This window comes from Podarcis vaucheri (genome assembly GCF_965113315.1).
Source record: "Podarcis vaucheri genome assembly, chromosome: 14".
NCBI lineage: Eukaryota > Metazoa > Chordata > Lepidosauria > Squamata > Lacertidae > Podarcis > Podarcis vaucheri.
In genome coordinates this window covers 11,929,751-11,954,618 of record NC_138752.1, presented here as the reverse complement: position 1 = coordinate 11,954,618, position 24,868 = coordinate 11,929,751, and the positions used below count along the sequence as shown (strand labels likewise).

The 24,868-nt window shown below is 44.4% G+C and overlaps 1 protein-coding gene across 1 annotated transcript; it reads left to right on the top strand.

Moving 5' to 3' along the window:
* Positions 1-24,338, top strand: LEO1 (LEO1 homolog, Paf1/RNA polymerase II complex component). The gene is made up of 12 exons (XM_082198486.1): positions 1-159; positions 3,656-4,432; positions 5,131-5,235; positions 8,907-9,001; positions 9,936-10,081; positions 11,162-11,246; positions 13,375-13,469; positions 14,617-14,751; positions 16,118-16,253; positions 17,636-17,822; positions 18,146-18,243; positions 24,055-24,338. The coding sequence occupies exons 1-12, from the start codon at positions 102-104 to the stop codon at positions 24,160-24,162; spliced, it is 2,025 nt and encodes a 674-aa protein (XP_082054612.1). The 5' UTR covers positions 1-101; the 3' UTR covers positions 24,163-24,338.
* The last annotated feature ends 530 nt before the right edge of the window (positions 24,339-24,868 follow it).

Genomic DNA, 24,868 nt, shown 5'->3' with positions numbered 1-24,868 from the left:
CACAGTCGCAACTGTTTTACGTCACGAGAAGGCGCCCTCTTCCTCTAGCCCTGCCGCCGGGTCCGCTGAGGTGGCCTGAGGAAATTGGGCTTCCCCTCGCCATGGCGGACATGGAGGAGCTGTTCGGCAGCGATGCTGACACCGAGCCGGAGCAAAAAGGTAACGGGGGAGGGGAGACACGGACGCCGGGGCGGGGGGCATATCGCATTGTGTCACGCATGCGCGGAAGGAGGCCTTGGCTTTTAACCTCCCCCCCCCGCCGCCTTTTGATTCCTTTGAAATTCTCTCCTTGTTTTCTTGTTCGCGCCCAGAGCTCAGCCCCAAGCCTCGTTTTGGTACCAGAGTGCACGAGAGGCGGCCATGCAGAACAAGAGTGCCTCTGAGCATGAACAAAGTGCCATGCAGAAAAAGAGTTCCTCTGAGCATGAGCAAAGTGCCATGCAGAAAAAGAGTTCCTCTGAACATGAGCAAAGTGCCATGCAGAAAAAGAGTTCCTCTGAGCATGAGCAAAGTGCCATGCAGAAAAAGAGTTCCTCTGAGCATGAGCAAAGTGCCATGCAGAAAAAGAGTTCCTCTGAGCATGAGCAAAGTGCCGTGCAGAAAAAGAGTTCCTCTGAGCATGAGCAAAGTGCCATGCAGAAAAAGAGTTCCTCTGAACATGAGCATAGTGCCATATTCGCAACACAGCTGGGATGAGGTGGGAGAAGGGGACTGGATGCTTCCAAGTTGCTCAGGGCGGTGTGTTGTGGTTTGTTTCCCACCCCTGCCCCGTTTTTTATTCTTGCAACTCTGTGAGGGAGGGCTAGGCTGACAGTGAGCGATGGGTTGAATCCCACATGAGTGGCTCTTCCCCAGATTTACCTGCACTCAGATTTCAGTTGTCCCCCCCCCCCTTTCCCAGTTTCATTTTTTCATCCTTCTGGAAGTTGGGGCTTGTGAGACTGCTTCCAGGCACCGCTGGGTCTGAAACATCAAAACTCACAATATGTGAATGGGGCAAGTGCAAAGGAAGGCACGGTTTCTGTACCTTTTAACAGCTGCGTGACAACGGGGGGAACTTTTCTTTTGCTTTTGTCACAAGCTATGGTTACTATAATCCAGTGTTTCTCAAACTTGGGTCCCCAACTGTTGTTGAGCTACAACTCCCATCATGCCTAGCTAGCAGGACCAAGGGTCAGGGCTGATGGGATTTGCAGTCCAGCAACAGCTGGGGACTGAAGTTTGAGAAACACTGCAATCCTTATGTGCCGCTGTTAAAGGTACAATACAGTCTTACCTTGGAAGCTGAATCCATTCGACTTCCAAAACAGAAGCCAAAGCACAGCTTCTGATTGGCTGCAGGAAACTCCTGCAGCCAATTGGAAGCCACTTTGGACATTAGGGTTCCAAAGACCGTTTGCAAACCTGAACACTCACTTCTGGGTTTGTGGCATTCGGGAGCCAAAACATCTGAGTACCAAGGCCTTCGGGATCCAAGGTACGACTGTAATTTCCTTTTCATTGGGTCACAATGTTGTGGTCTCTGTCTGTTCATTCGTCTCCATCCCCCTTCTCACCCATGCACATCTATTCTGAAATTCTTCCTCATTTTAGGTACCCTGCAAGAACATCTTAAACAATGCTGCTAGCGTATATTGTTTTACATAGTGGTTTGCTGTGGGGTTTTTTCTCGGATCACAGGAGACTGGTGTACTCCATGACACACTTGTGGACCTTGAATCAGATTTTCTCAGAAACAGATGTGTGTGTCTTCCTACTCTTTCAAATCTGGTGATGAAAATTTTTGGGCAGACCCACCATCTATTAAACTAGAGGCCACTATCAAACAAGGGATTTTTATTGTGGTGATCTCCAAGCTGTTCAGTACCTGCTTCTGTGCACTGGATCTAAGGTCTTGGTGTCTTTTAAAGAAGAAAGAAAGAAGAAGAAAACGGGCAAGGGAGACCTTTTTTTAGACAGGCTGTTTAGGGTTCGATGTGTGGTGGTTGTCATATTGGCAAGCAGAGTGGTGCAGTGCAAAATAAAAAAATGTAATCTCTGCCCAAATGCAAATATCATTAAGTCACCCGTCCTCTAACTGATTCCCTACAGGTGTTTTGTACTACAACTATTGTCAGCCCTCGCCAGCACCAAAATGCTGTGGCTGTGTCGGTTGTTTTCGAGTCAGCCTATAGCATCCTCATAAATAAACCCACAAAAGTTACTAACCAATACAGTAATTGCCAGTTTACCTATCTGTCGCATTCTGATGCCAGTCATACGTGGCTTAAAAGCTGGGGGTAAACCAGCTTGGATAATATTTTTCTTATGTGGTCACCTGGTGGTGATTCTTACTTTGCACAGATGACCAGGAGAGCTGCTATTTATGGGCCAGTTCATAGCAGTGTTTCTGAAACAATGGCATAATGGGATTAAATAGCAGCGCCTTAAATATTGTTTTATTTATTTATAAAAATATTTATATACTATACGGTAAAAAGAAAAATACCCAAGTAGTTTACAGCAATCATACATACAACATACAATAAAAATCATATTAAAAAAGTTAAAATGGACATTAATTAACCATTGTGGAAAGAATCAGTCTTAATTGCCTGTATAGAGAATTTAAAGTTGACAATTTAAAAGTGACGCTCCAGCAGGTGATCTTAGTGATCAAGCTGGGATATAAGGGTTCAGGCTATCCTGTTTTTACTTCAATCTCCCAGGACATTCTATACAAGATCTTAAAGTAGCTGTCTTACTGCAAAAGAATTTTAGAAATACACTTGAAAGAGAAGTTGCTGAATTACAACTCATTACCAAACTAAAAACTATGGAGAGACCTGGTCTGAACAGAGATACTGGATTCATGTCCCATTATACATGATAAAGCTAATTTTGGTCATCTGTCCCTTTAAAAATCCCTTGTTCTTCCCTATGGAACCAACTGCCGTAACAGCCATCAGCAGTTATAAGGTTGAAGCGACCTCTGCTTCGGAGTATCTGACAAAGTGTGTATTATACATGAAAGCTCATACCTTGAAAGCTTATATTTAGTTGAGCTTAAAGGTGCTACTGGAATTATTAAAAAAAGATTTTTTCATCTTTCATCTTGTTATTTATTATGACTATGACAGATTAACACAGTTATCCACCTGAACCTGTTTTTACTGTTTTGCCCATTTTCAGTCAACATTTGCTTTACTTCTGTATAGTACTTCAGTCAGGATTGTTCCTGGACTACTACTTAATTATGATTTTTCACTGCTGTCAGTGTTTTCAGCAAAGTGACTAGTTCTTCAAATTGCATATATCTGATGGATTTGCTTCCTTCTGACTAGGTGAACATAAATACAGTGGTACCTCTGGTTACGTACTTAATTCGTTCCGGAGGTCCGTTCTTAACCTGAAACTGTTCTTAACCTGAAGCACCACTTTAGCTAATGGGGGCCTCCCGCTGCTGCCGCACTGCCACCGCGCGATTTCTGTTCTCATCCTGAAGCAAAGTTTTTAACCCGAGGTACTATTTCTGGGTAGCAAAGTCTGTAACCTGAAGCGTATGTAACCCGAGGTACCACTGTAAAATGGTATTGGTCAGTTGATTTTTATATATGTTATCTGACCCTTTTCCTCTTGCTAACATTGTCCTTTTATGTTTGTTTGGCTTTCACAGATTCTGATTCTGGGTCAGATTCAGACTCTGACCAGGAGCCTGTTGGCTCCATCAGTAATATTTCTGGTAGTGAGAGTGACAGAGATGACGACCGAGAGGCTTTGAAACCCAGTAACAAAGAATTGTTTGGTGACGACAGCGAGGATGATGGCGCCTCTCACCATAGTGGCAGCGATAACCGGTCTGAGCGATCCTACAATCGCTCGGAAGGCTCTGGGCATTCTGAACATGAGGATAATGACCAGTCAGATATGGACCAGCACAGTGGCTCTGAAGCTGCTCACGAGGAGGACGAGGATGAAGAGGATCACAGGTCAGATGAAGGCAGCCACCACTCTGAGGCAGAAGGCTCTGACAAAGCACACTCTGAGGATGAAAAGTGGGAAAGGGAAGACAGAAGTGATCAGTCAGACGATGAGGAGAAGCTCCAGAACTCGGATGACGAAGAAAGGCCACAGCACTTGGATGATGATGAGAAGAACTCGGACGACGAGGAGAGACCTCTGGCTTCTGATGACAAAGAGAGGCTGCAGAACTCGGACGAGGAGAAAATGCACAACTCGGATGATGACGAAGAGAGGTTGCAGGTTTCTGATGAAGAGGAAAGACCCCAAAACTCTGATGAGGAGAATATGCAGAACTCGGATGATGACTATGAAAGGCTGCAGCATTCAGACGAGGAAAAGATGCAGAACTCTGACGAAGAGAGGCCCCAGCATTCCGATGATGAAGAGCGAAGGCTCTCGGAGGATGAAGAAGAGCATGAACATAAATCGGGTATGGAAAATTGAGGGTGCAAATGTCTAGACACAGGGCTGGGGAAACCTTAGGTCTGGAGGACTCCTGGGCAAGATTCTTTCCCAGCCTTCTACATGCAAAGCATGTGTTTTACCACTGAGATTTGGCTTAGTACTCATATCTTGAAGGCTACGGTTACTCTTTTTCATCCACCCCAAATCAACAAGTCTAGCACAATCCATCTTTAGTTTGCAGAGCAGTTGTCCCTTTAGAATATCTCTTGGAATTTGGGTTTAATAGTTGCTCACACTTTTTTCCACTTACCTTTTTATAAAAAATTTAAACTCCCCCAAAATTTCAGGATGGGTTGTAATGTTTTGGGGGGAGGTTGTTTGTTTTTCACTATGAACCTTTGATAGCAGTAAGGCTGAAAAATTTGCTGAATGCCTCTACCGAGGGAGCTTCAAGGCCAAGTAGGGATTTGAGTATCTTCCATTTATATATGCCCACTGCATTGCTCGGTCATTTTTATTTTAGCACCCGTGTGGTTTCATCAACAGTACTGGTACGAATGCCATTCTTCAAAGTGACATTTCTCCGCTGTGTTTTATTCAGGGTGTCTGGATTGATTGTGTAATATATAACAATATATTAATGGAAATACATTAATGGAAATATATACAGTATAATAATAGAAAGTTATGAGGGGGCTTCAAGATTGATATTTGCTTTTGCAGAATCGGCAAGAGGCAGTGACAGTGATGAAGAAGTCATGCAAACGAAGCGTAAGAAACAAATTGCATCAGATTCTGAAATGGATAGTGATGTGGAAGGACAAAAAGGTAAGCAGCCCCTCTTCCTGTCATTTGGGAGTAAAAAAACAAAAAACCAAAACTCATCTGAGCAGTTTGCAGTGCCAAGCTCCCCTTCACATCCTCCACTGCAATCGATCAAAAGTTGTCACCGCAACAGTTTATTTAAGCAACTGTTTAACAACAAATCTACAGTGGTGCCTCGCAAGACGAAAAGAATCCGTTCTGTGATTCTCTTCGTCTAGCGGTTTTTTCGTCTTGCGAAGCAAGCCCATTGAAGGATTAGCGGATTAGCGCTATTAGCATCTTATCGGCTTATCGGATCAGCTGATAAGCGGCTTAGCGGCTTAGAAAAAGGGGGGGGAGGGGAAAAAACCCGCAGGAACTCGCAAGACATTGTCGTCTTGTGAAGCAAGCCCATAGGAGATTCGTTTTGCGAAGCACCTCCAAAACAGAAAACTCTTTCGTCTAGCGAGTTTTCCGTCTTGCGAGGCATTCGTCTTGCGGGGCACCACTGTACATGTTTGATTATTTTCACGGTAGCTCTGACTTCAGTATTTTGGGTCATCTCTTGTCACTTGCTTTAGAGCAGGGATGTAGAATCTGTAGACCTCCAGATACTGTTGGACTCCCATCACCCCCCAGCCAGCAGGCCAGTGGCCAGGGATTAAGGGGGTTTTAGCCCCAACAGCAGCTGGAAGTCCACATTTCCCCTGTCCCTGTTTTATAGGGTTCAAAGGAGGTCAAGTGCTTCAGTGGGAAAGTTCCTATAAACCAGGATTGGCTCCATGTTGCTCCATGGACTGGATCTGGCACCTGAGACAATTTCATCTGGTCTAGAGCTACCTAATACTTACTTATCCCCCCCCCAAAAAAAATACTATTATTTACGGATTTTTTTTCACCCTTCATCATAAGGTCCCAGGGTGGGTTACAACAAAATAAATGTACATTGTTAGAATGAGTTAAAACAGTTTACACTGGCTTTCATTACACTTGCAAGTTATAACACTACAGAAATACAAAATTAAAATTGGGTATAAAAATTTAGAATTACAATATTAAAGCCAAGTTGAACAATTTGCAATAATCCAACCCCAGGTACCTAGTGTTAACAATGTTTGGCTCCCTCTCCTGGAAACCAATTTTAGTATCTGTGCTGCCAAAGTGAGCACCCTCTCCTGGTATCCTTCTGTGGTGCATATAATTTTCTAGGTCTCATTGTAAGAGCAGTTTAGGAGATAAGGTCAATTTTTGCCAGACCAGTTCAGAATGGACCACCCTTAAGTTTCAAAAGAAAATCCCCAGTAGATGCTTCAGGCATCTGAAGCACGCCACTAAATACCTGGAAGGGTTTACGTCATTGATAAGCAAGGGTGGGAGTTTTTTTAGAAATGAAACGAGGGCAAGGCATACAGAGCAAAGTCTCAAAACCAAAAGATGCATACCTGCTACTGAAATGACAAAGATTCTTGTGGCACCTTAAAGACTAAGAAGTAAGAAACTTGCTTCAGGTCTAGCTACATGTTCTTTATCTTTTTTTTAATAAATTTTTTATTGGTTTTTCACCATTTATATAAACACAAACAATACACAATACAGACAAACACATAAACAAACATGCATAATTTCAAATCCTTTTTTCTTAAACCTTACTTCACCGACTTCCCCATACCTCCTCTTTCTGCATCCCAATTTCCAAATTTGTTTCAGCAAATCCTCCCCCTTGATTTTATCTAATTTTCCCTTATACTTTTCTTTTACTTAATCTTTTACAGCTGTAGTCCCCTTTTTTCTCTAACCTCAACATTTTAGCATTCATTATATACGTTCCTTATCACTAAAGTCATTTAAAGCAATGTTCTTCAACCTTGGGTCCCAATTTGACTCCAACTCCCATCATGCCCTCTCCATTGACCACACTGGCTGATAACGATGGGTCTTGCGCAGCAACAGGTGGGGACCCCCAAGGTGGAATAACTCTCATTTAAAGGACAGGTCATCTTTATGACCGGGTGGGCAGGCTTAGCTGAGATCACCTAGTTTGGCTCTCACTCCCTCTCTGACACTCTCTCGGTTTCTGTGACTCTTTGCCCCGGAGATCTAACTGTCTTCTCCCAACTGACAAAGTTCCAACTGCCAGAGAACTGGCTTCTTTAGATGCACACCTCACGTCCATCTGCCAGGTCTACCTGATAACTTTGTTACACCTTCCCACAGGCCAGTTGTAGGAAGAAGTTTTCTGTGTAGGGCAAAGGAGTCCAGCTGGAGCAGGAGGTTCTGAGAAAGTCTTTGCCTGCCTGCCTCTCTCCAGGTATGCTGGAGGGCAAACTTGGTAGTTAGTTTTTTGTTTTTTTAAAATGTTTTGTTTTTGTTTGTAAGGAAGGGATAAACAAGGATGTAAGGCACTTTGGGCCCCGTTGTAAGAAAAGTGATTTTAACACATATGATAAAGAAATAACAATTTAATAATGAATGGTTTACATGAAATCATATAAAACTTTACATGAAATAATATAAAATACTCATAAGAAAATGCCAATAAAACCAACAGATTTTAAAAAGAAGTCAATGTAATAAAATTATCAAAATATTAAGATTAAAAAGAGGGGGAATGCTTGATTTCCCCACCCTTTTAAATAAATCCTCACAACAGCCCTGTCTGAGAGGAGAAAAGAATCAGAATTAGAAGAATCTTTATTTGCATCAGCCAGAAGCCGTAGCAAGAAAGTAAAATGTCCTGAAGATAGAGGTAAAAACTTAACTATAGAAAATACATTTGGGGGGTTTACATCAATAATCAAATAATAGATCTTTTCTAATTGCCCCTGCTAAAAACCTTGCACTTTTTGCTGTCACCTGATCATCTTGATCTGCTAAAAGAAAGGACACAGTAGGAATGGTTGAGCAACCCGGCATGGACAGTAATAAAGGGGTCATAACCTCAGTCCTCAAATCTTTATAAAGAGTGCAAGCCCAGAAGTACATGAGCCACTGACTCAATACTGCCATCTCCATAGGGACATAACCATTTTTCCAGTGGGATTTTTTTAAATCGACCCTCAAGTACAGCCGAAGGCAGTATATTCAATCTTGCAAAAGTGAAAGCTTCTCTGTATTTTGCAATTGTCAAATTTTGCATATAGGGTGTGCCAAAGTGTCAAAATGACTAGGTGGAAAATAGTCACACCAAGCCTCATAAGCTTTATGGCTGGCTGGGAGTTCGAATGTCATTCTCCACTTGCCACCCTCTCGGGCCGCATCCTGAGCCATCCATTTAAAGCACTATTGTACCACTTTAACCGTCATGACTTCCCACAAAGTATCCCAGGAACTGCAAATTGTCAAAGGTTCTGAGAATTGTCAGGAGACCCCCATTCCCCTCCCAGAGCTGCAATTTGCAGAGTGGTTTAACAACCAATCTCTCGTCACAGGGAACGCCAGGTATAAACCAGCCCTCTACATTCAACAAAGAATCTGAAGAAATGTGCATGCACATGAGAGCTCATACCAAGAACAAACTTAGTTGGTCTCTAAGGTGCTACTGGACAATTTTATTTTATTTTTAATATATATTTTTATGCCCCTTGTAGAGTATATTTTCTATAAATAAGGTGTCTCTTGAAAACAAAGCCAGTCCTTCCCCACCTCCAGTTTCCAACCTTCTAAGTATGATTTCTGTTTCTTATTTTCTGGGCAAGGTAATAAAGATGCAATGGATCTGTTTGGAGGAGCAGATGACATATCTTCGGGGAGCGATGGGGAAGACAAGCCCCCAACTCCAGGGCAACCTATTGTAAGTACCTTTGTTGGTCTGTTAGGTCCTGATTTCGCATCAGTGTTGGATTTAACCTGACAACTTGACCACTAATATTTTAATGCTTACATGTATGTTAAGATAAAAAAATTCCTTCCAGTAGCACCTTAAAGACCAACTAAGTTAGTTCTTGGTATGAGCTTTCGTGTGCATGCACACTTCTTCAGATACACTGAAACACCAAGTTGCCAGATCCTTCTATATAGTGAGAAGGTCTTACATTGCAGTCGTTAAGAGTCGTCAACAGGCTCATCTCAGCTATCTGCCAATCTCCCATTCCCACCACCCTTCTGAGTAATACCCCTCCCCACCTTCTCATGATATAGAAGGATCTGGCAACTTCTGTTTCAGTGTATCTGAAGAAGTGTGCATGCACACGAAAGCTCATACCAAGAACTAACTTAGTTGGTCTTTAAGGTGCTACTGGAAGGAATTTTTTTTATTTTGACTGTGGCAGACCAACACAGCTACCTATCTGTAAATGTATGTTAAGATTTGTATTCTCAAATTGCATTAGAAAAAGTGGGATAATGATTTGTGATCCTTTTAGAAGGGGTTGCAGATAAGTGTATTCCATTCGGGACTTTTGAAAGTTGAAGGTCTCTTTCCCCCCTCTCTCCTGATGCCAGGATTGGGGAACTTTAGGTCCTCCGGAAGTTCCTGAACTACAACTCCCATCAGCCCCAGCAAGCATGGTCAACGGCTGGATATGATGGGAGTTGTGGTTCAGCAACATCTGAAGGGCCAAAAGTTCCCCACGCTTGCCTTATGCTGATGTCCTGAGCAGGCATAATGTTGATAAAATGTATGTTCTCTGTATGGTTAAATCACACATATGCATAAATGGAAGAGATGGAATTATATTTATATTTACATTTCCTAATTGATTTTCTCTCCCCTCCCCACTGAATAGGACGAGAATGGATTGAACGAGGATCAACAGGAGGAGGAACCGATTCCTGAAACGCGGATAGAAGTCGAAATTCCTAAAGTCAACACAGACTTGGGAAATGACTTATATTTTGTGAAGCTTCCCAACTTCCTCAGTGTGGAGCCCAGGTAAAAGTCACAGGCTCAGTCTGAGAAACAAGTGTTCCAGGGTCTTAAAAAACAAAAACAGAAAACCAATCTGTAGTGCTATCCACAGATGAGTTGCAACTACAGTGGTACCTCGGGTTACATACGCTTCAGGTTACATACGCTTCAGGTTACAGACTCCGCTAACCCAGAAATAGCACTTCAGGTTAAGAACTTTGCTTCAGGATGAGAACAGAAATTGTGCTCCGGTGGCATGGCGGCAGTAGGAGGCCCCATTAGCTAAAGTGGTGCTTCAGCTTAAGAACAGTTTCAGGTTAAGAATGGACCTCCAGAACGAATCAAGTACTTAACCCGAGGTACCACTGTATGTAAAAAAACACAAGTGCTCCCCCCCCCTTTAGTCAGGAAACATTCGTAAATAGGTTTTTTACAAAAAATAATAATGCTAACACGTTAATTCTGTGTTTGGTTTTATTATAAACCATCTTTATTATAAGGAAGAAAGGGAGAATATAAGCATTTTAAATAAACAGAATTGTACTAGGGAAACTCAGGTGTGACTTTGAAACCCTCTGTCTTGGTAGAAGATAGTAACTGAGGGTTGTATTTAATGTAGTGCGAAGTGAAAGTCACCTAGCAGTCCACTTGTTCCACTGGCGAAATGTTTTGCACCAGAAGAAGGTTGTTGCACAATAGAATGCACAAGCAAGCTGCTTGTGATGTTGTTGCACAATGTGCAAACCTTAAGGACATAGGAAGCTGCCTTATACTGAGTCACACCTTGGCCCACCTAGATCAGCACTATTTACACTGGCTGGCAGTGGCTCTCCAGGGTGTCCCGTGTGTGTTGCTGCCAACCCAAGTTGGAGATGCCAGGGACTGAACTTGGAACCTTCTGCATGCAAGGCAGATCTTCTACAGCCCTTCTCCAATATTCATTCGCCTTCTCTGTTCTCTCTCCCACCCCCTACCATGTGTACAAAGGAACTGCGGCCACAAACCCATAATTGGGTTTTTGTGTGAGAATTCCAGTCCTGGTACCAAATTGTTTTGCAAGGAAAGGAAGACATCCATGGTAACCGGTATCCTGGTTTATTGCAGGCCTTTTGATCCACAGTATTACGAGGATGAATTTGAAGATGAGGAGATGCTGGATGAAGAAGGTAGAACAAGGTTAAAACTGAAGGTACCTGTCAGACTGCTGTCAGGGGTTGATTAGCTGCTTGTGCTTAAAATTGTGCCCCCTCAGAGTTTGTGCGGCCCCACAAACCTCTGTGTGTGACAGAGCTCCTCAGACATGTCTGCTCTAGTCACTAGTAGAGTCTGACAGTGGCTGCTTGCGGAAGCGCTTCCAGCAAAGAAGCTCCTTAACGGAAACGCGTCTCCTGGACTCACGACGTGACAGTTTCCGGCGAAGTATGGGTCTCCCTGCAGTTGCTTCTGACACCTCCCCGCTATTTTCGCTGGACGTGTCTCTCACCCCTTTCTCTCCCCTGCTGTTTCCTGCCTGGGCTGCTGCGTCTCTCTCAGCATTACTGAGATCCTCCTCCAGAGACCCCTCGCTCCCCCTACTGGTCCCTGCTTTGGCTGCTGACTCTCTCCCAGTCTCTGGGAGCCCTACCAACTCCCTTTCCCCTGATGTCAGTTCCCTGACAGTACCGTATACCTTAAATTCTGCCTCCACGCAACATGCAAACACTCCTTGCTCTGTCTTGGAACACAATCCTGTCAAGCCTCATGCTTTGGATCAGGGCTGGGGAACCAGCCGTTGTTGGACTCCCATCTCCCTTGAGCCCCAGTCTGCATGGCCAATGGTCAGGGATGGTGAGCGCTGTGGTCCAGCTGAATTGGGAGGGCCAGCGGTTCCCCATTCCTTCTTTAAACATTGAGAGCTTGTGTAGCATAGTTCTGAGAGACGGAGCAATGCACCCTGAAGTCCCCAGCTCAGATCCACTGATGTGGTGAAGTCCCATCAAATCCTAAAGATGGAAGGGGAAGCTTTTAGGTAATCTATTCCAACCCTTGCTCAATGCAGGAAACCTACTACTTGAGCATTTCCAACAGGCAGCCGCCCAGACTTGGTTTCATGGTCCAACTGCTGTTTCCATCAAGATGTTTCTCATAACATTCATCTGAAAGGAACCCTACTGTAACTGATGCCCATTAGATTAAATGGGCTTAAGTTACAGGAGGGTTCAGATGAAGCTGAGCATTGCAAGAAACTTCTTCCCAGGAAGAGCAGCGAGTAGGTGGCCCTAAGCAAGCCTTCTCCACCCACCCCAGCCAATTGTGGGCCCCCATCTGCAATAGGGGGACAAGAATACTGACCCACTTTACAACGCCATTGTTAGGAAAACATCCGTCGCTCTGGGAAGTGATTTGTAAATGAAATAAATAAATGTTGATGACCACGATAACTTATGTGAAGTTCTTGAGAGTTTTCAAATTACTATTTAAACACAAAATATGACACTGATTCATTCTATGGAGGATCAATAGGGCTGACCTCTAGAGCACTACCATAGTATGTGCACAATAACATTCTCTCTGCCAGTTAGAGCACCTGGGGTTTCTTCCTTGGTTTTTATTTAGTTATATCTCCATCAATGTACAATAGTACCTTGGTTCCCAAATGGCTTAGTTGTCGAACAAATTGGCTCCCGAACACTACAAACCCAGCAGTAAGTGTTCCAGTTTGCAAACATTTTTCGGAAGCTGATTGTCCAACACGGCTTCCATGGCTTCCAATTGGGTGCATGAAGCTCCTGCAGCCAATCAGAAGCCGCTTCTTGGTTTTTGAACTGTTTTGGGAGTCAAACGGACTCCCAGAATGGATTAAGTTTGGGAACCAAGGTACCAGTGTACATGGATTATTACTTTTCAGCATAACAGGGAGGGAGATAGGTTACTTCCTGAAGGAGCTTACTTTCTAAAATGGGGCACATGGGAAGCAACAGTGGGAGTGGAGAGGAATGGAGAGGAGAGAAAGTTAATTTCAGGTTTGCATGCATGTTATATGTGAGGACTAACATGTTACGCAAGTTTTAGCAGAAAAGGTCTGAGCTTGCAGTGGTGGCCTCTCCTCCCCGCCCCCCTGCTGAATCCCTCATGGTACACTGAGCTGTCTTTCTGCTCATTGATTCACAATACTAATACATTAAGCCAGTTAATATTTAAACATGAATTCAGCAATTCAGAATACCAGTGTATGACATTCCCACCAGCATTATTCCCCTACTCCCCACACACTATTTCTTGCAAGCGTTGTGACATTTCTCTCAAGAAATACCTCCTGCAACTTTGTGTCCCCACAGGTGGAGAACACGATACGCTGGCGAACTCGCCGAGATGAAGAAGGGAGCGAGGTTCGAGAAAGCAATGCGCGGATAGTCAAATGGTCTGATGGGAGGTCAGTTGTGCCTGATCCCGCTTGACCCATGCTTCTGAACTGTAGAAGGAAACATGTTGTGTAGCATAGAGTTCTATCTCGGGTCTCGTTCACCCAGTTATTATTATTGTTCTGTTTTCTAAGTTGAGTGAAAGAGGGCACGCATCCATGAAGGAGCTGAGTCTTCCTGCAAGGAATCATGCGGCCAGCTTTTAAGCAATTCAGTTCCTTACCTGGGACAGAGCTCTGCCCTATCCCTTCATTCAGCCTCATTGCATCTCACCTTTCTGGACGCCTTTCATTTTATTTATTTAAATATGTATATACCACTGTTTGTATTGCAGCTGCTTTTGTTGCTATGATCCAGGCTGAATGAGCTGCCCCACTAAAGGTCAGAAAAGCTACCAAGGTAGCTCAAAATAACTACTGCCTCCCACCCTCTTTGGAACAGAGAAGGTTCCAGTGGTAGACACCTTGGTGGAAGTGCTGCTCAATGGCCGATGTCGCTACCCATATAAAAACCCACAGGGAGAGGAAAGTGCAAGGTGCTGTCAGTGAATCTTAAGAAGCCCATATCCCTCTCCTTTGCCATTTCCAATTCTGTTAGGGCATCCGTGTTATGGCAGGAGGGCCTGGAGGCAGTAGGCAAGAATACATAGAAAAACATATCCATACAGCATGTTAAAGAAAGCTGACAATAAACACGATAAAAGATAGGCTAGGAACAGAACCAAGGGGAGCATAATTATAGATTGGGAGAATTAGCAAGTTTCACACAGGCACTGCCAAATTCTGTAACACCTGTAAAAAAAAAAAATCCATGATAGAAGGAGCCATCAGAATTTCTGTCTTCACTGCTCTGTAAACAGATAATAACATCCTATATCTAGTTCGCTTGTATCAACTGGGCGCCTCCCATTAAACAGAAAAATAACTCAAAGGCTGCTGCTGCAATAAGGCTTCCTGCCTAAGTAAAACGGGAGCAAGGAAAGGAGGCTGGAGAAAAAGGACAAAGCTGAGACAGAATGGCAGAGTTCACGATCTGGGCATCACAGGCCTGTAAATACATCAGTCGAAGTATTCAGTTGGCTTAATGTACTTGTATGAGCAAAGCAAATAAGGCTCTTGGCTTGTGTGCTAATCGAAGCTTTCCTCCTTCCTTTTGAAGCATGTCACTACATTTGGGGAATGAAGTGTTCGATGTGTACAAAGCACCATTGCAGGGGGATCACAACCATCTCTTCATCAGGCAAGGAACAGGTCTTCAGGGGCAAGCTGTGTTCAAAACAAAGCTAACCTTCAGGTAAGCATGTGGATCCCATTGAGTTGAAAATATTTACAAGTAATAGCATCACAGTGAATGTGAAAGAGGATACAAGGTGGTTTGCCTAATTATTTCCAAGGGGGGTAGCCATGTTGAAGCAAGAACATAGAAACTGGCCTCATCTACAGGCATTAATTAACTGACCAGCATCAGGATGTTTAGATTATTCTCATCAGTGCTGTTGTGGTCACTGACGATTTTACATACCTTTTAAACTTTAACATAATGCTCAGAATCTACTTCTCTGCCCTTTTAATTTCACTTCTTACAATTCCCACCCACCCTCAACCCTATCTATCTATCTATCTATCTATCTATCTATCTATCTATCTATTTCTCTCTGTCTCTGTCTACCTTCCAATTCAGGAAAATATGTAATGCATCTGATGATGTGAACTCTAGTCTTCAGAAGCTTGTGTTATACTCAATATGTTAGTCTTTAATGTGCCACAAAACTCTTGAATCGTTTTATTATGGTCACTGTTGTCTATGGCCTATAGCAGGTAGCTGCATTCAGAATTAGCCAGGCACATTTTGCACCTGGCTATCAGCCACTTGCAACCAAGTGAAGATGCCTGGGCACCAGGATGGCACCTGACTTCACCATCTGACTGGCTGGTGGACAGTAGTGTTTGTTGGTTTTTTGTTGCCATGCTATGGCGCGAGTCAGATTTTCGCTGGAGCTGAGAATATACACAATTCATTTTCAGCTTTGTGATCTTGTTTTAAAAAATATATGCATCCAAACATTCTGTTAGTGTGCCTGTGACCTAGCTTTAAGGGGCCATATGCCGAATAGCTTTTATATCTCAGTTTCTAATAGTGTCAGGTAGGGAACCTCAGGCCCAGGAGCCAAATCAGCTGAAGGCCTGGCTTCAAGAGAGCGCTGCACAGCCAAAGGCCTGGCAGTCAGCTGGAATCAGTTGTCCTTTAGGAAGTACCTGATGCAACAACTTTCTCAAGAGAGAGAGAAAATTGCGGAAATTTAAAATGGAGATTTTGTTCTTTCCAGGGATACGAAGTGCTTTCTCTGTAGAGGGAGAAATGTTCTACTTTTAGGAGCATTTCCCCCTCTGCAGAGATTCCAAAGGGGCTCCCTGTAACTGAGAATCAGCTGGTCATTGCGTACAGGGAGCCTCTTTGAAGGCAACCTCCTAGTGCCCGTGGCACTGAAAAGGCTTCTTCGAAGGAGGTTGCTGCAACCGATGATCAACCCACAAGATGGTATTGGCTACGGGTTGGCATAGCGTGTTGTGCGAATCAGCTCAGTCACGTGCAATTGTTTTCTCAAACCTGCAGTTCCCTGAAAGAAGTGCTTTTTAACCCAGTAACAATTTTACCGCAGGCCTCACTCAACAGACAGTGCCACACACAGAAAGATGACTCTCTCGCTCGCAGACAGATGTTCCAAGACACAAAAAATTCGTATCTTGCCCATGGCTGGCCGTGATCCAGAGTCCCAACGAACAGAAATGATTAAGGTATAGATTTGGGGTGGGGTAGCTGGAATCAAAATTTGCCTTTTAAGCCATTATTAAATTTGCATTATTAAATATGCAAATCTTAAAATATTGTTTGTATGTGTGACTCAGCAGCATCTTTAGACTTGCTGCCCTCAATGCAGCAAGCCTCTGGCTCGGCAGGAGTCTGAATTGCCATAGAAAACAACCTTACCTACCTTGGCATCTCTGTGGGTGGCCAGGGGGCTTTTTTGAGCCTGCAAACAGTTGAAAAGGGGGAGAAGAAAAGAACAAGCAGGGAGGAGCAGAAGAGATAAGAGTAACTTCCTATTTGCCATATCCTGCAAAACTCAGCATTGGAATCTGGCAATCAGTCTTTATAAACCATTTTATGGTATCACCAGCACTGCTAGGTAAAATGGGCAGTGCCTCGCTGCTATGTTGCCAGTGGACTAAAACACATTTCCCCCCCTATTTGGTGAAATGGTGGGGCTGAGTTGGGAGCCAAGTTAATATAAAAAGGTAAAGGAGCCCTGACAGTCAAGTCCAGTCGCAAATGACTCTGGGGTTGTGGCGCTCATCTCCCTTTACTGGCCAAGGGAGCCAACGTTTTGTCCACAGATGGTTTTTCCGGGTCATGTGGCCAGCATGACTAAGCCGCTTCTGGTGAAACCAGAGCAGCGCATGGGAACGCCGTTTACCTTCCTGCCAGAGCAGTACCTATTTATCTACTTGCACTTTGGCGTCCTTTTGAACTGCTAGGTTGGGTTAGGGTTAGGGACAGAGCAATGGGAGCTCACCCCATCGCAGGGATTTGAACCGCTGACCTTCCGATCGGTAAGCCCAAGGCACAGTGGTTTAGATCACAGTGCCACCTGCATCCCATTCAATTTAATTTAGCCTGAAGCAAAACAAAAAACCTTACTTGGATCCTTCTTCCTCCCTCTCTAACCTATTGATCAAGGTGTGTAATCCAGGCCAGAGCAAGTCATGAAACAGAGCCCATGAAACCTGTGCCACATTGCTCTGCTTCACCATGTAGCAGAAAAAGAACCTGGAATAAAAGTAGAACTAGACTTAACTGCTGCAAGAATGCCAAAGCCTCATCTGCATTGGCATTCCACCGGCTTCTGAAGATGCACCTGTTTACACAGGCATTTCCACGATCTTGACCTGTTTTAATGTTTTGTTTAATAGGATTGTTTTATTGGGTGTTTTAATTATGGATGCTTCTATTCTAATATTCGTGTAACTGGTGTACTTTGAAAACCACTTCGAATTCTGCTTGGGCAATAAGAGGAGTGTAAATTAGTGGTGAGTAATGTGCAGGGCAATACACAGTCTGAGCCCTGTTTTGAGAAATCCTTGGCACACCCTTATGTTGTTGCCATTTCCCCCGGCAGAAAGAGGAGGAGAGGCTGCGAGCTTCCATTCGCAGGGAGTCCCAGCAGAGGAGAATGCGAGAGAAGCAGCACCAGCGGGGACTGAGCGCCAGCTACTTGGAGCCTGACCGCTATGATGAAGAAGACGAAGGAGAAGAAGCCATCAGCCTGGCAGCAATTAAAAACAGATATAAAGGCGGAATAAGAGGTATGGTCGGCTTAGCGCAGAGTCCTGGATTTATCTGGTTTTAAGTCCAGGGTGCTGCTTTGGGCTTATCACACAAAGGAAAAGTGGAGCATTAATACCTAAGAGGAGGATGGCGGGAAATCCTTTTGGAAATAATATGTGATTATTTTGTTTGATTCGTTTTGCAATGGCCAGTGATGACAAATAAAGAACGCTGATAGTGCTTCATGGAGGGAAAGGATTGTCACTTCTAAGCGGCCAGTTTCTAAATTACGGTCAGTTTTTGTAGATTAGCTCTTGAAAAGAAATGCATATATATATATATATATATATTTCCCTTTCAGAGGAGCGTGCTAGGATTTATTCTTCAGACAGCGATGAGGGCTCAGATGAAGATAAAACTCAGAGATTACTGAAAGCAAAGAAACTCAACAGTGACGAGGTGAGAGAAATGGTGAAGGGGTCTATTTTGAGTGGCTCAGGTGTTTATTTATTTATTCATTCATTCATTCATTCATTCATACCCTGCCCATCTGGCGGGGTTTCCCCAGCCACTCTGGGCGGCTTCCAACAGAACACTAAAATACAATAACCTATTAAACGTTAAAAGCTTTCCTAAACAGGGCTGCCTTCAGATGTCTTCTAAAAGTTTGGTAATTATTTTTCTCTTTGACATCTGGTGGGAGGGCGTTCCACAGGGCGGGTGCCACTACCGAGAAGGCCCTCTGCCTGGTTCCCTGTAGCTTTGCTTCTCGCAATGAGGGAACCGCCAGAAGGCCCTCGGCGCTGGATCTCAGTGTCCGGGTAGAACGATGGAGGTGGAGACGCTCCTTCAGGTATACTGGACTGAGGCCGTTTAGGGCTTTAAAGGTCAGCACCAACACTTTGAATTGTGCTCGGAAACGTACAGGGAGCCAGTGTAGGTCTTTCAAGACCGGTGTTATATGGTCTTGGCGGCTGCTCCCAGTCACCAGTCTAGCTGCTGCATTCTGGATTAGTTGTAGTTTCCGGGTCACCTTCAAAAGTAGCCCCACATAGAGCGCATTGCAGTAGTCCAAGTGGGAGATAATTAGAGCATGCACCACTCTGGCGAGACAGTTTGCAGGCAGGTAGGGTCTCAGCCTGCATACCAGATGGAGGTGATAAACAGCTGCCCTGGACACAGAATTGACCTGCGCCTCCATGGACAGCTGTGAGTCCAGAATGACTCCCAGGCTTACTATAATTGGTTTGAAGTATAGACCACTCTGTACCTTGGGGTGGAGAACCGAGGGACCTCCAGAGGTTATTGGGCTCCAGTTCCCAGAATCCCCAGCTATCAAGGCCCAAAGGTCAGGGATGGTGATATCCTACAACATCTGTCTCTGCTGTACATGTTAGTTTGAAATGCCGAAGACTAGTCAAGCTCTCTTACCTTGGACTTCTTCTATGACCTGATGTTTCCTGAGACTTGCCAATATTTTTTTTTTTTAATTACTGTTTCACCCAGAGTACTCTGGCTTGAGAGCCAGTGTGGTGTAGTGGTTAAGAGCGGTAGTCTCGTAATCTGGAGAACCGGGTTCGCGTCTCCGCTCCTCCACATGCAGCTGCTGGGTGACCTTGGGCCAGTCACACTTCTCTGAAGTCTCTCAGCCCCACTCACCTCACAGAGTGTTTGTTGTGGGGGAGGAAGGGAAAGGAGATTGTTAGCCGCTTTGAGACTCCTTAAAGGGAGTGAAAGGCGGGATATCAAATCCAAACTCCTCCTCCTCCTCCTCCTCCTCCTCTTCTTCTTCTTCTTCTTCTTCTTCTTCTTTAATGTCATTTTAAAACCAGTGTAGTGCAGTGGTTTACAGCGTTGGACTGGAACTTGGGAGTCAGGGCTCAACTTCTTGAGGGTAATGTACTGAGATAAAAAGTTGCATCACAAAGCCTGCTAGCATCCTTCAGGCTTGCACAGATTCTAGTCTGAAAACATTGTTGTCTCTTAAGATCGTAGCTGGAAAGCATCTGTTGAATGCTGTAATTTTAGACGCCTGCATGTTTTTACTTAAGTGGCTCAGTATCCCGCATGCCCAAAGAGGCTTTGGTCTTGTGTTTCAAAAGTGGTTGGTGACATGGCATTGAAGAAGGGAGCCTCCAATCAAAGAAAAGCCTTCTCCAAGCCTTCTCCAATCAAAGGGATTCTACAAGTGGAATTCTGTCTGGTGCCACAAATTTCTCATTTCTGTGAAAGACAACGAAACCATGACTTCTGCTTACTTCCCGCCCCCCCCACGCCCCCCATTTTAAAAGCAATTTAGTTTGCTAACATTCAACTTCACCACATGGTGGCGCTTAAGCATTAAAAAAAAAGTAGTTAAGAGAGTAGCACATCTGCATGGACCACAAATTATGGGCTGCACAGACTTGTACTTTGGTATGCATCTCATTGCAACCATTTTCCTGCCCTTGCTCTCCAAAAATGATCCAGAGGATCACTCTCTTTGCGCTAGTGAGTTCAGCAGAACTTCTCAGAAAGAGGTGAAGAAGTGAATTAGGGTAGAAGTCCAAAAGAAGAATTCTGTACTGCATTGAGATCAGTTGACGTGCATTGTGGGTGGGGAGGAAAACCTTGGCTGAATTCAATCTGTAGAGGTTCATCATTATTTAGGAGGTCAGGCTTATTAAAGTCAGCATTTAATTTGTGCCTAGACCAGAGGTGGGAACTTTTGTGAGCCTGCAGGCTGCAATTCTCTTCTGGACCACATGCTGGTGGTGGGTGGAGCCAGAGGCAAAAGTGGGAGGGTCAATGCATGGAAAGTTTATCTTGAATGGTGGGCTAGTTTCTACACACACTCTCACACCCTGCACATGAAATTCCTCGTCCCTGACCCAGACCAAGCAGCCCCACAGGCAAGGAAGCATTTTTGGCATCCCCTCAATTTGTCCCCCTTTTAAACGCCTTCTTTTTCATTGTGGTCATATCATTTCACGACTTGGATGCTCAGTTTGCATGCATGAATTCAACTCTTATTTGTCCATGCCTTATGAACTGTTTGCACTATTTGTTTCAGCTTCTGAGTAGATGGTTGAATCAGCCGCCCTTGACCCAGGAGCCACTCCTGCTCCCCCCCAAAAAAAAAAATTCTAGCACCCCCAGGCACTTCCCTGAATCTGGACCCATGTTGAATGGGTGTCCTAGGTTCCATTATGTTAAGCTTTATAGCGAAAAATGAATCAAGTAATTGGGTTCATTAATAAAAAAGCAAGTAATTTTCCAGTTGGTAGAAAGCTGTTGAAATTCTACTTCACTGCGAGAGAGAGACACATTATGGATTACTTCATTAAAATAACCACCAGCCTCTTTTGAAGCATGTGTTGCAGAGGCTGACTTTGAAATTCTCAAGGACTTCATTTTGATCTTTCATTTGCACAAAACCTGGATGTGTGTTAATAGTCAGGGAGTAGAGGATTGCAATTAGCTTTCACCCAAAGTCCCAAATCACCCGGTAGCACTTCTGGCTTCTTATAGCTGAAGGAAAAATATTAAACTTGAACGCATTTGGGTCGGTTTTGTTTTTTTGCGGGTAGGTGGTGCCATTTGCTGAAGTATTTTGTACTAGGATACAAGATCTTCTCTGGGGGGGGGGGAGAGAAATCTTTAAGCTCATCACTGTTAATGCATTCTGTCTTAAAATGGGAAGTGGTTTCATTGTAAATTAGAACAGGATAATTACCTGAAAATTAAGAGCAAATTATAATTATCACATTGTTTGCTTTTTTTCCAGATTTTGCACACAGTCTGTGTTTTGGCAAAACAAACAAGATGCATTACCTTTTGCTAACAACAAGTAATTAGCTGAGATCTAGGCTGAAATCATAACTACTGTAATATGCCCATCAGGCAGGGCCAGAGTCTCTGGGAGATATAAGGCTGCCACTGAAAAGGGCATCACTGTGTTGAGTTCACACCTTCTGTGATGTGTAGTGACACTCCTGTCTTGACATTATGAAACCATGTGAATTCCCACAACAATGAATGGTGCCTAGTTTGGGGGACTTGCAGTAGATTTTATGCAGGGAGCTTTCGGATACTTGCTTCCTGTCCCTTCTTTGCCCCAATGAAACTGCAATCCTAAAAACGTTAGGTTGCATCCGGTGCTATTCACACGACAGGCTTTGCTTGTGCAGTTGATTTGCAGACCCCTGGGCACCCTCAAAGTCTGCTCCAGAGGGTTGGGAAACCCTCCAAAGCAAATTTGGGGGGGAACACAGATGCCAGCAACAAATGGCTTGTATCCATCTGTCTTGAGAGGCAATGGAAGAGTGTGCCATGGCAGGGCAGGGGGTGTCAAAGCGCTGGAAGGTCACGGTGCCTGCTGTGACTGTAGAGATGGGAGAGGCATGTTTTACTGCAGGTGGCGATGTCCTCTTTCATTGGGACAGGTGGACCATGGCATTTCTTCTCCCTGCGCTCCTCCCAGCCGTCATTTTTCCTCTGGTCACCGCTATGGATTCATGACCTGACTGTCACCAGGCACCTGCAAGGAATTCCCACACGGCAGGGTTGATTTTGCCAGCCTTCGTGTCATGTTTGCAAACATTTTCGTAATGCAGAGTTATATAATATAATAATAATAATAATAATAATAATAATAATAATAATAATAATAATAATTTATTATTTATACCCCGCCCATCTGGCTGGGCCTCCCCAGCCACTCTGGGCGGCTTCCACAGAAAACAAAAATACAATAAAATATCAAACGTTAAAAACTTCCCTGAACAGGGCTGCCTTAAGATGTCTCCTGAATGTCAGGTAGTTGTTTATCGCTTTGACATCTGCTGGAAGGGTGTTCCACAGGGCGGGCGCCACTACCGAGAAGGCCCTCTGCCTGGTTCCCTGTAGCTTTGCTTCTCGCAATGAGGGAACCGCCAGAAGCCCCTCGGCGCTGGACCTCAGCGTCCGGGCAGAATGATGGGGGTGGAGACGCTCCTTCAGGTATACTGGACCGAGGCCGTTTAGGGCTTTAAAGGTCAGCACCAACACTTTGAATTGTGCTCGGAAACGTACTGGGAGCCAATGTAGGTCTTTCAAGACCGGTGTTATATGGCCTCGGCGGTTGCCCCCAGTGACCAGTCTAGCTGCCGCATTCTGGATTAGTTGTAGTTTCCGAGTCACCTTCAAAGGTAGCCCCACGTAGAGTGCATTGCAGTAGTCCAAGCGGGAGATAACCAGAGCATGCACCACTCTGGCGAGACAGGCTGCAGGCAGATAGGGTCTCAGCCTACGTACCAGATGGAGCTGGTAAACAGCTGCCCTGGACACGGATTTGACCTGTGCCTCCATGGACTGCTGTGAGTCCAAGATGACTCCCAGGCTGCGCACCTGGTCCTTCAGGGGCACAGTTACCCCATTCAGGACCAGGGAATCCTCCACACCTGCCCGCCTTCTGTCCCCCAAAAACAGTACTTCTGTCTTGTCAGGATTCAACCTCAATCTGTTAGCCGCCATCCATCCTCTAACCGCCTCCAGACACTCATGCAGGACCTTCACCGCCCTCACTGGTTCTGATTTGAAAGAGAGGTAGAACAGGTCTGCCAGTGGGCCTGGTGCCTGAAGCCGGTTCCCCGTGGAGCGCACCCTCGGGGATCCTGCCGTCTTCCGTTCTGTGCACATGACCAAGCCAGTGCAGTCGTCTCTGAGACAAGTGTGTGAACAAACTGGGAATGTGGGCCGGTTTGAGATTCTGTTGCTGTGTTATGCCCAAAATCTTTCTGGCACAGCACATATGGAAGGCCTTGAGTTGTCACTCCTGGTGGGTTTAGCTCTGGGGAATTTAACTTTTGAGTAAACGTGATTCAGGTACTGTTGATGTGGCTGTTTTTTTCAGCTGTCCTCTGTCCTGTTTGCATCTTTAGATAGCCGAGAGTAAACAGTTGCAAGATTCATTCTTCCTTAGCCCAACCTCTGTTTCCATAGGCTCTTTTCCCACTAAATTGTATTTCAATCAATTGTTTTTATACCTGGTGTTAGCCTCCCTGAGCCAGTCTCGGCCGGGGAGGGCGGGGTATAAATAATAATAATAATAATTATTATTATTATTATTATTATTATTATTATTATTATTATTATTAAATGTTGCCTCTATTAACCAAGGAGGGAGCATCATTTTCTTTGGGAGCATTAAATGCCTTTTTCTTAGTGCGTGGATGATCCAAATTACAGTTTTAGTCACTTAAACCTAGAGAAATGCTCATTTTGGCTTAAAATCGATCTGCTTTCCTGTAGGAGGGCGAGCCATCTGGTAAAAGAAAAGCAGAAGACGATGAGAAGGCAAGCAAGAAGCACAAGAAGTACGTGATCAGCGATGAGGAAGACGAGGACGAGGACACATAATGCAAGCCTGAAAGTCTACAAGACTCGTGTAAATATATACAATGACTGCACTGTTCTTTTTGCAGCCAGGATGTAAGTAAACCTAATGAGGATTTTTATTTTATTTTTACAAAAGAAACTTGCATTCAGATCTGTAGTCTTAAAATGAATAAAGATTTTTGTTGGACCCTTTTAAATTTCTTTTCTTTCAAAAGGTGATTGCTTTGTTCCGCTGGAATATGTTGCGGCAGATTTGTTTTACCCATTTCATCGTCAAACACTGTGCTCGGCAAATGCTAGGTTGTTGCTGGATCGTTGAGTTTTATGAAGCCGGAACGAAATGTTACGGGTCACATCTTGCCACCAAAAGCAGCAGCGATCCAGCATCTCCTCTTCCCCCTTGTAACGTTCAGTAGGGTAAAGTGTGTGGCACGATGCCATCGCGCTGTAAGATTCCCTTCCCCTTCCTTAACCTGCTGGCTGCTGCTCGTAGGGGCAGGAAAACTTGCAACGCGCTGCTGCTGTATCATATGTTTTGCATATGTACAGTGGAGAAGAAGTGGAGGTAGAGATGCGAGGCTGCTGATTTGGGTGGCAGGCATAACACGTACCACCCTTGGTGCAGATAAAACAGACACATGTGCACACATGCACACAAACGTATATACAAGCGCATACATATACACACACACAAAAATCCGAATTAAATAAGTCACAAGCTACTATG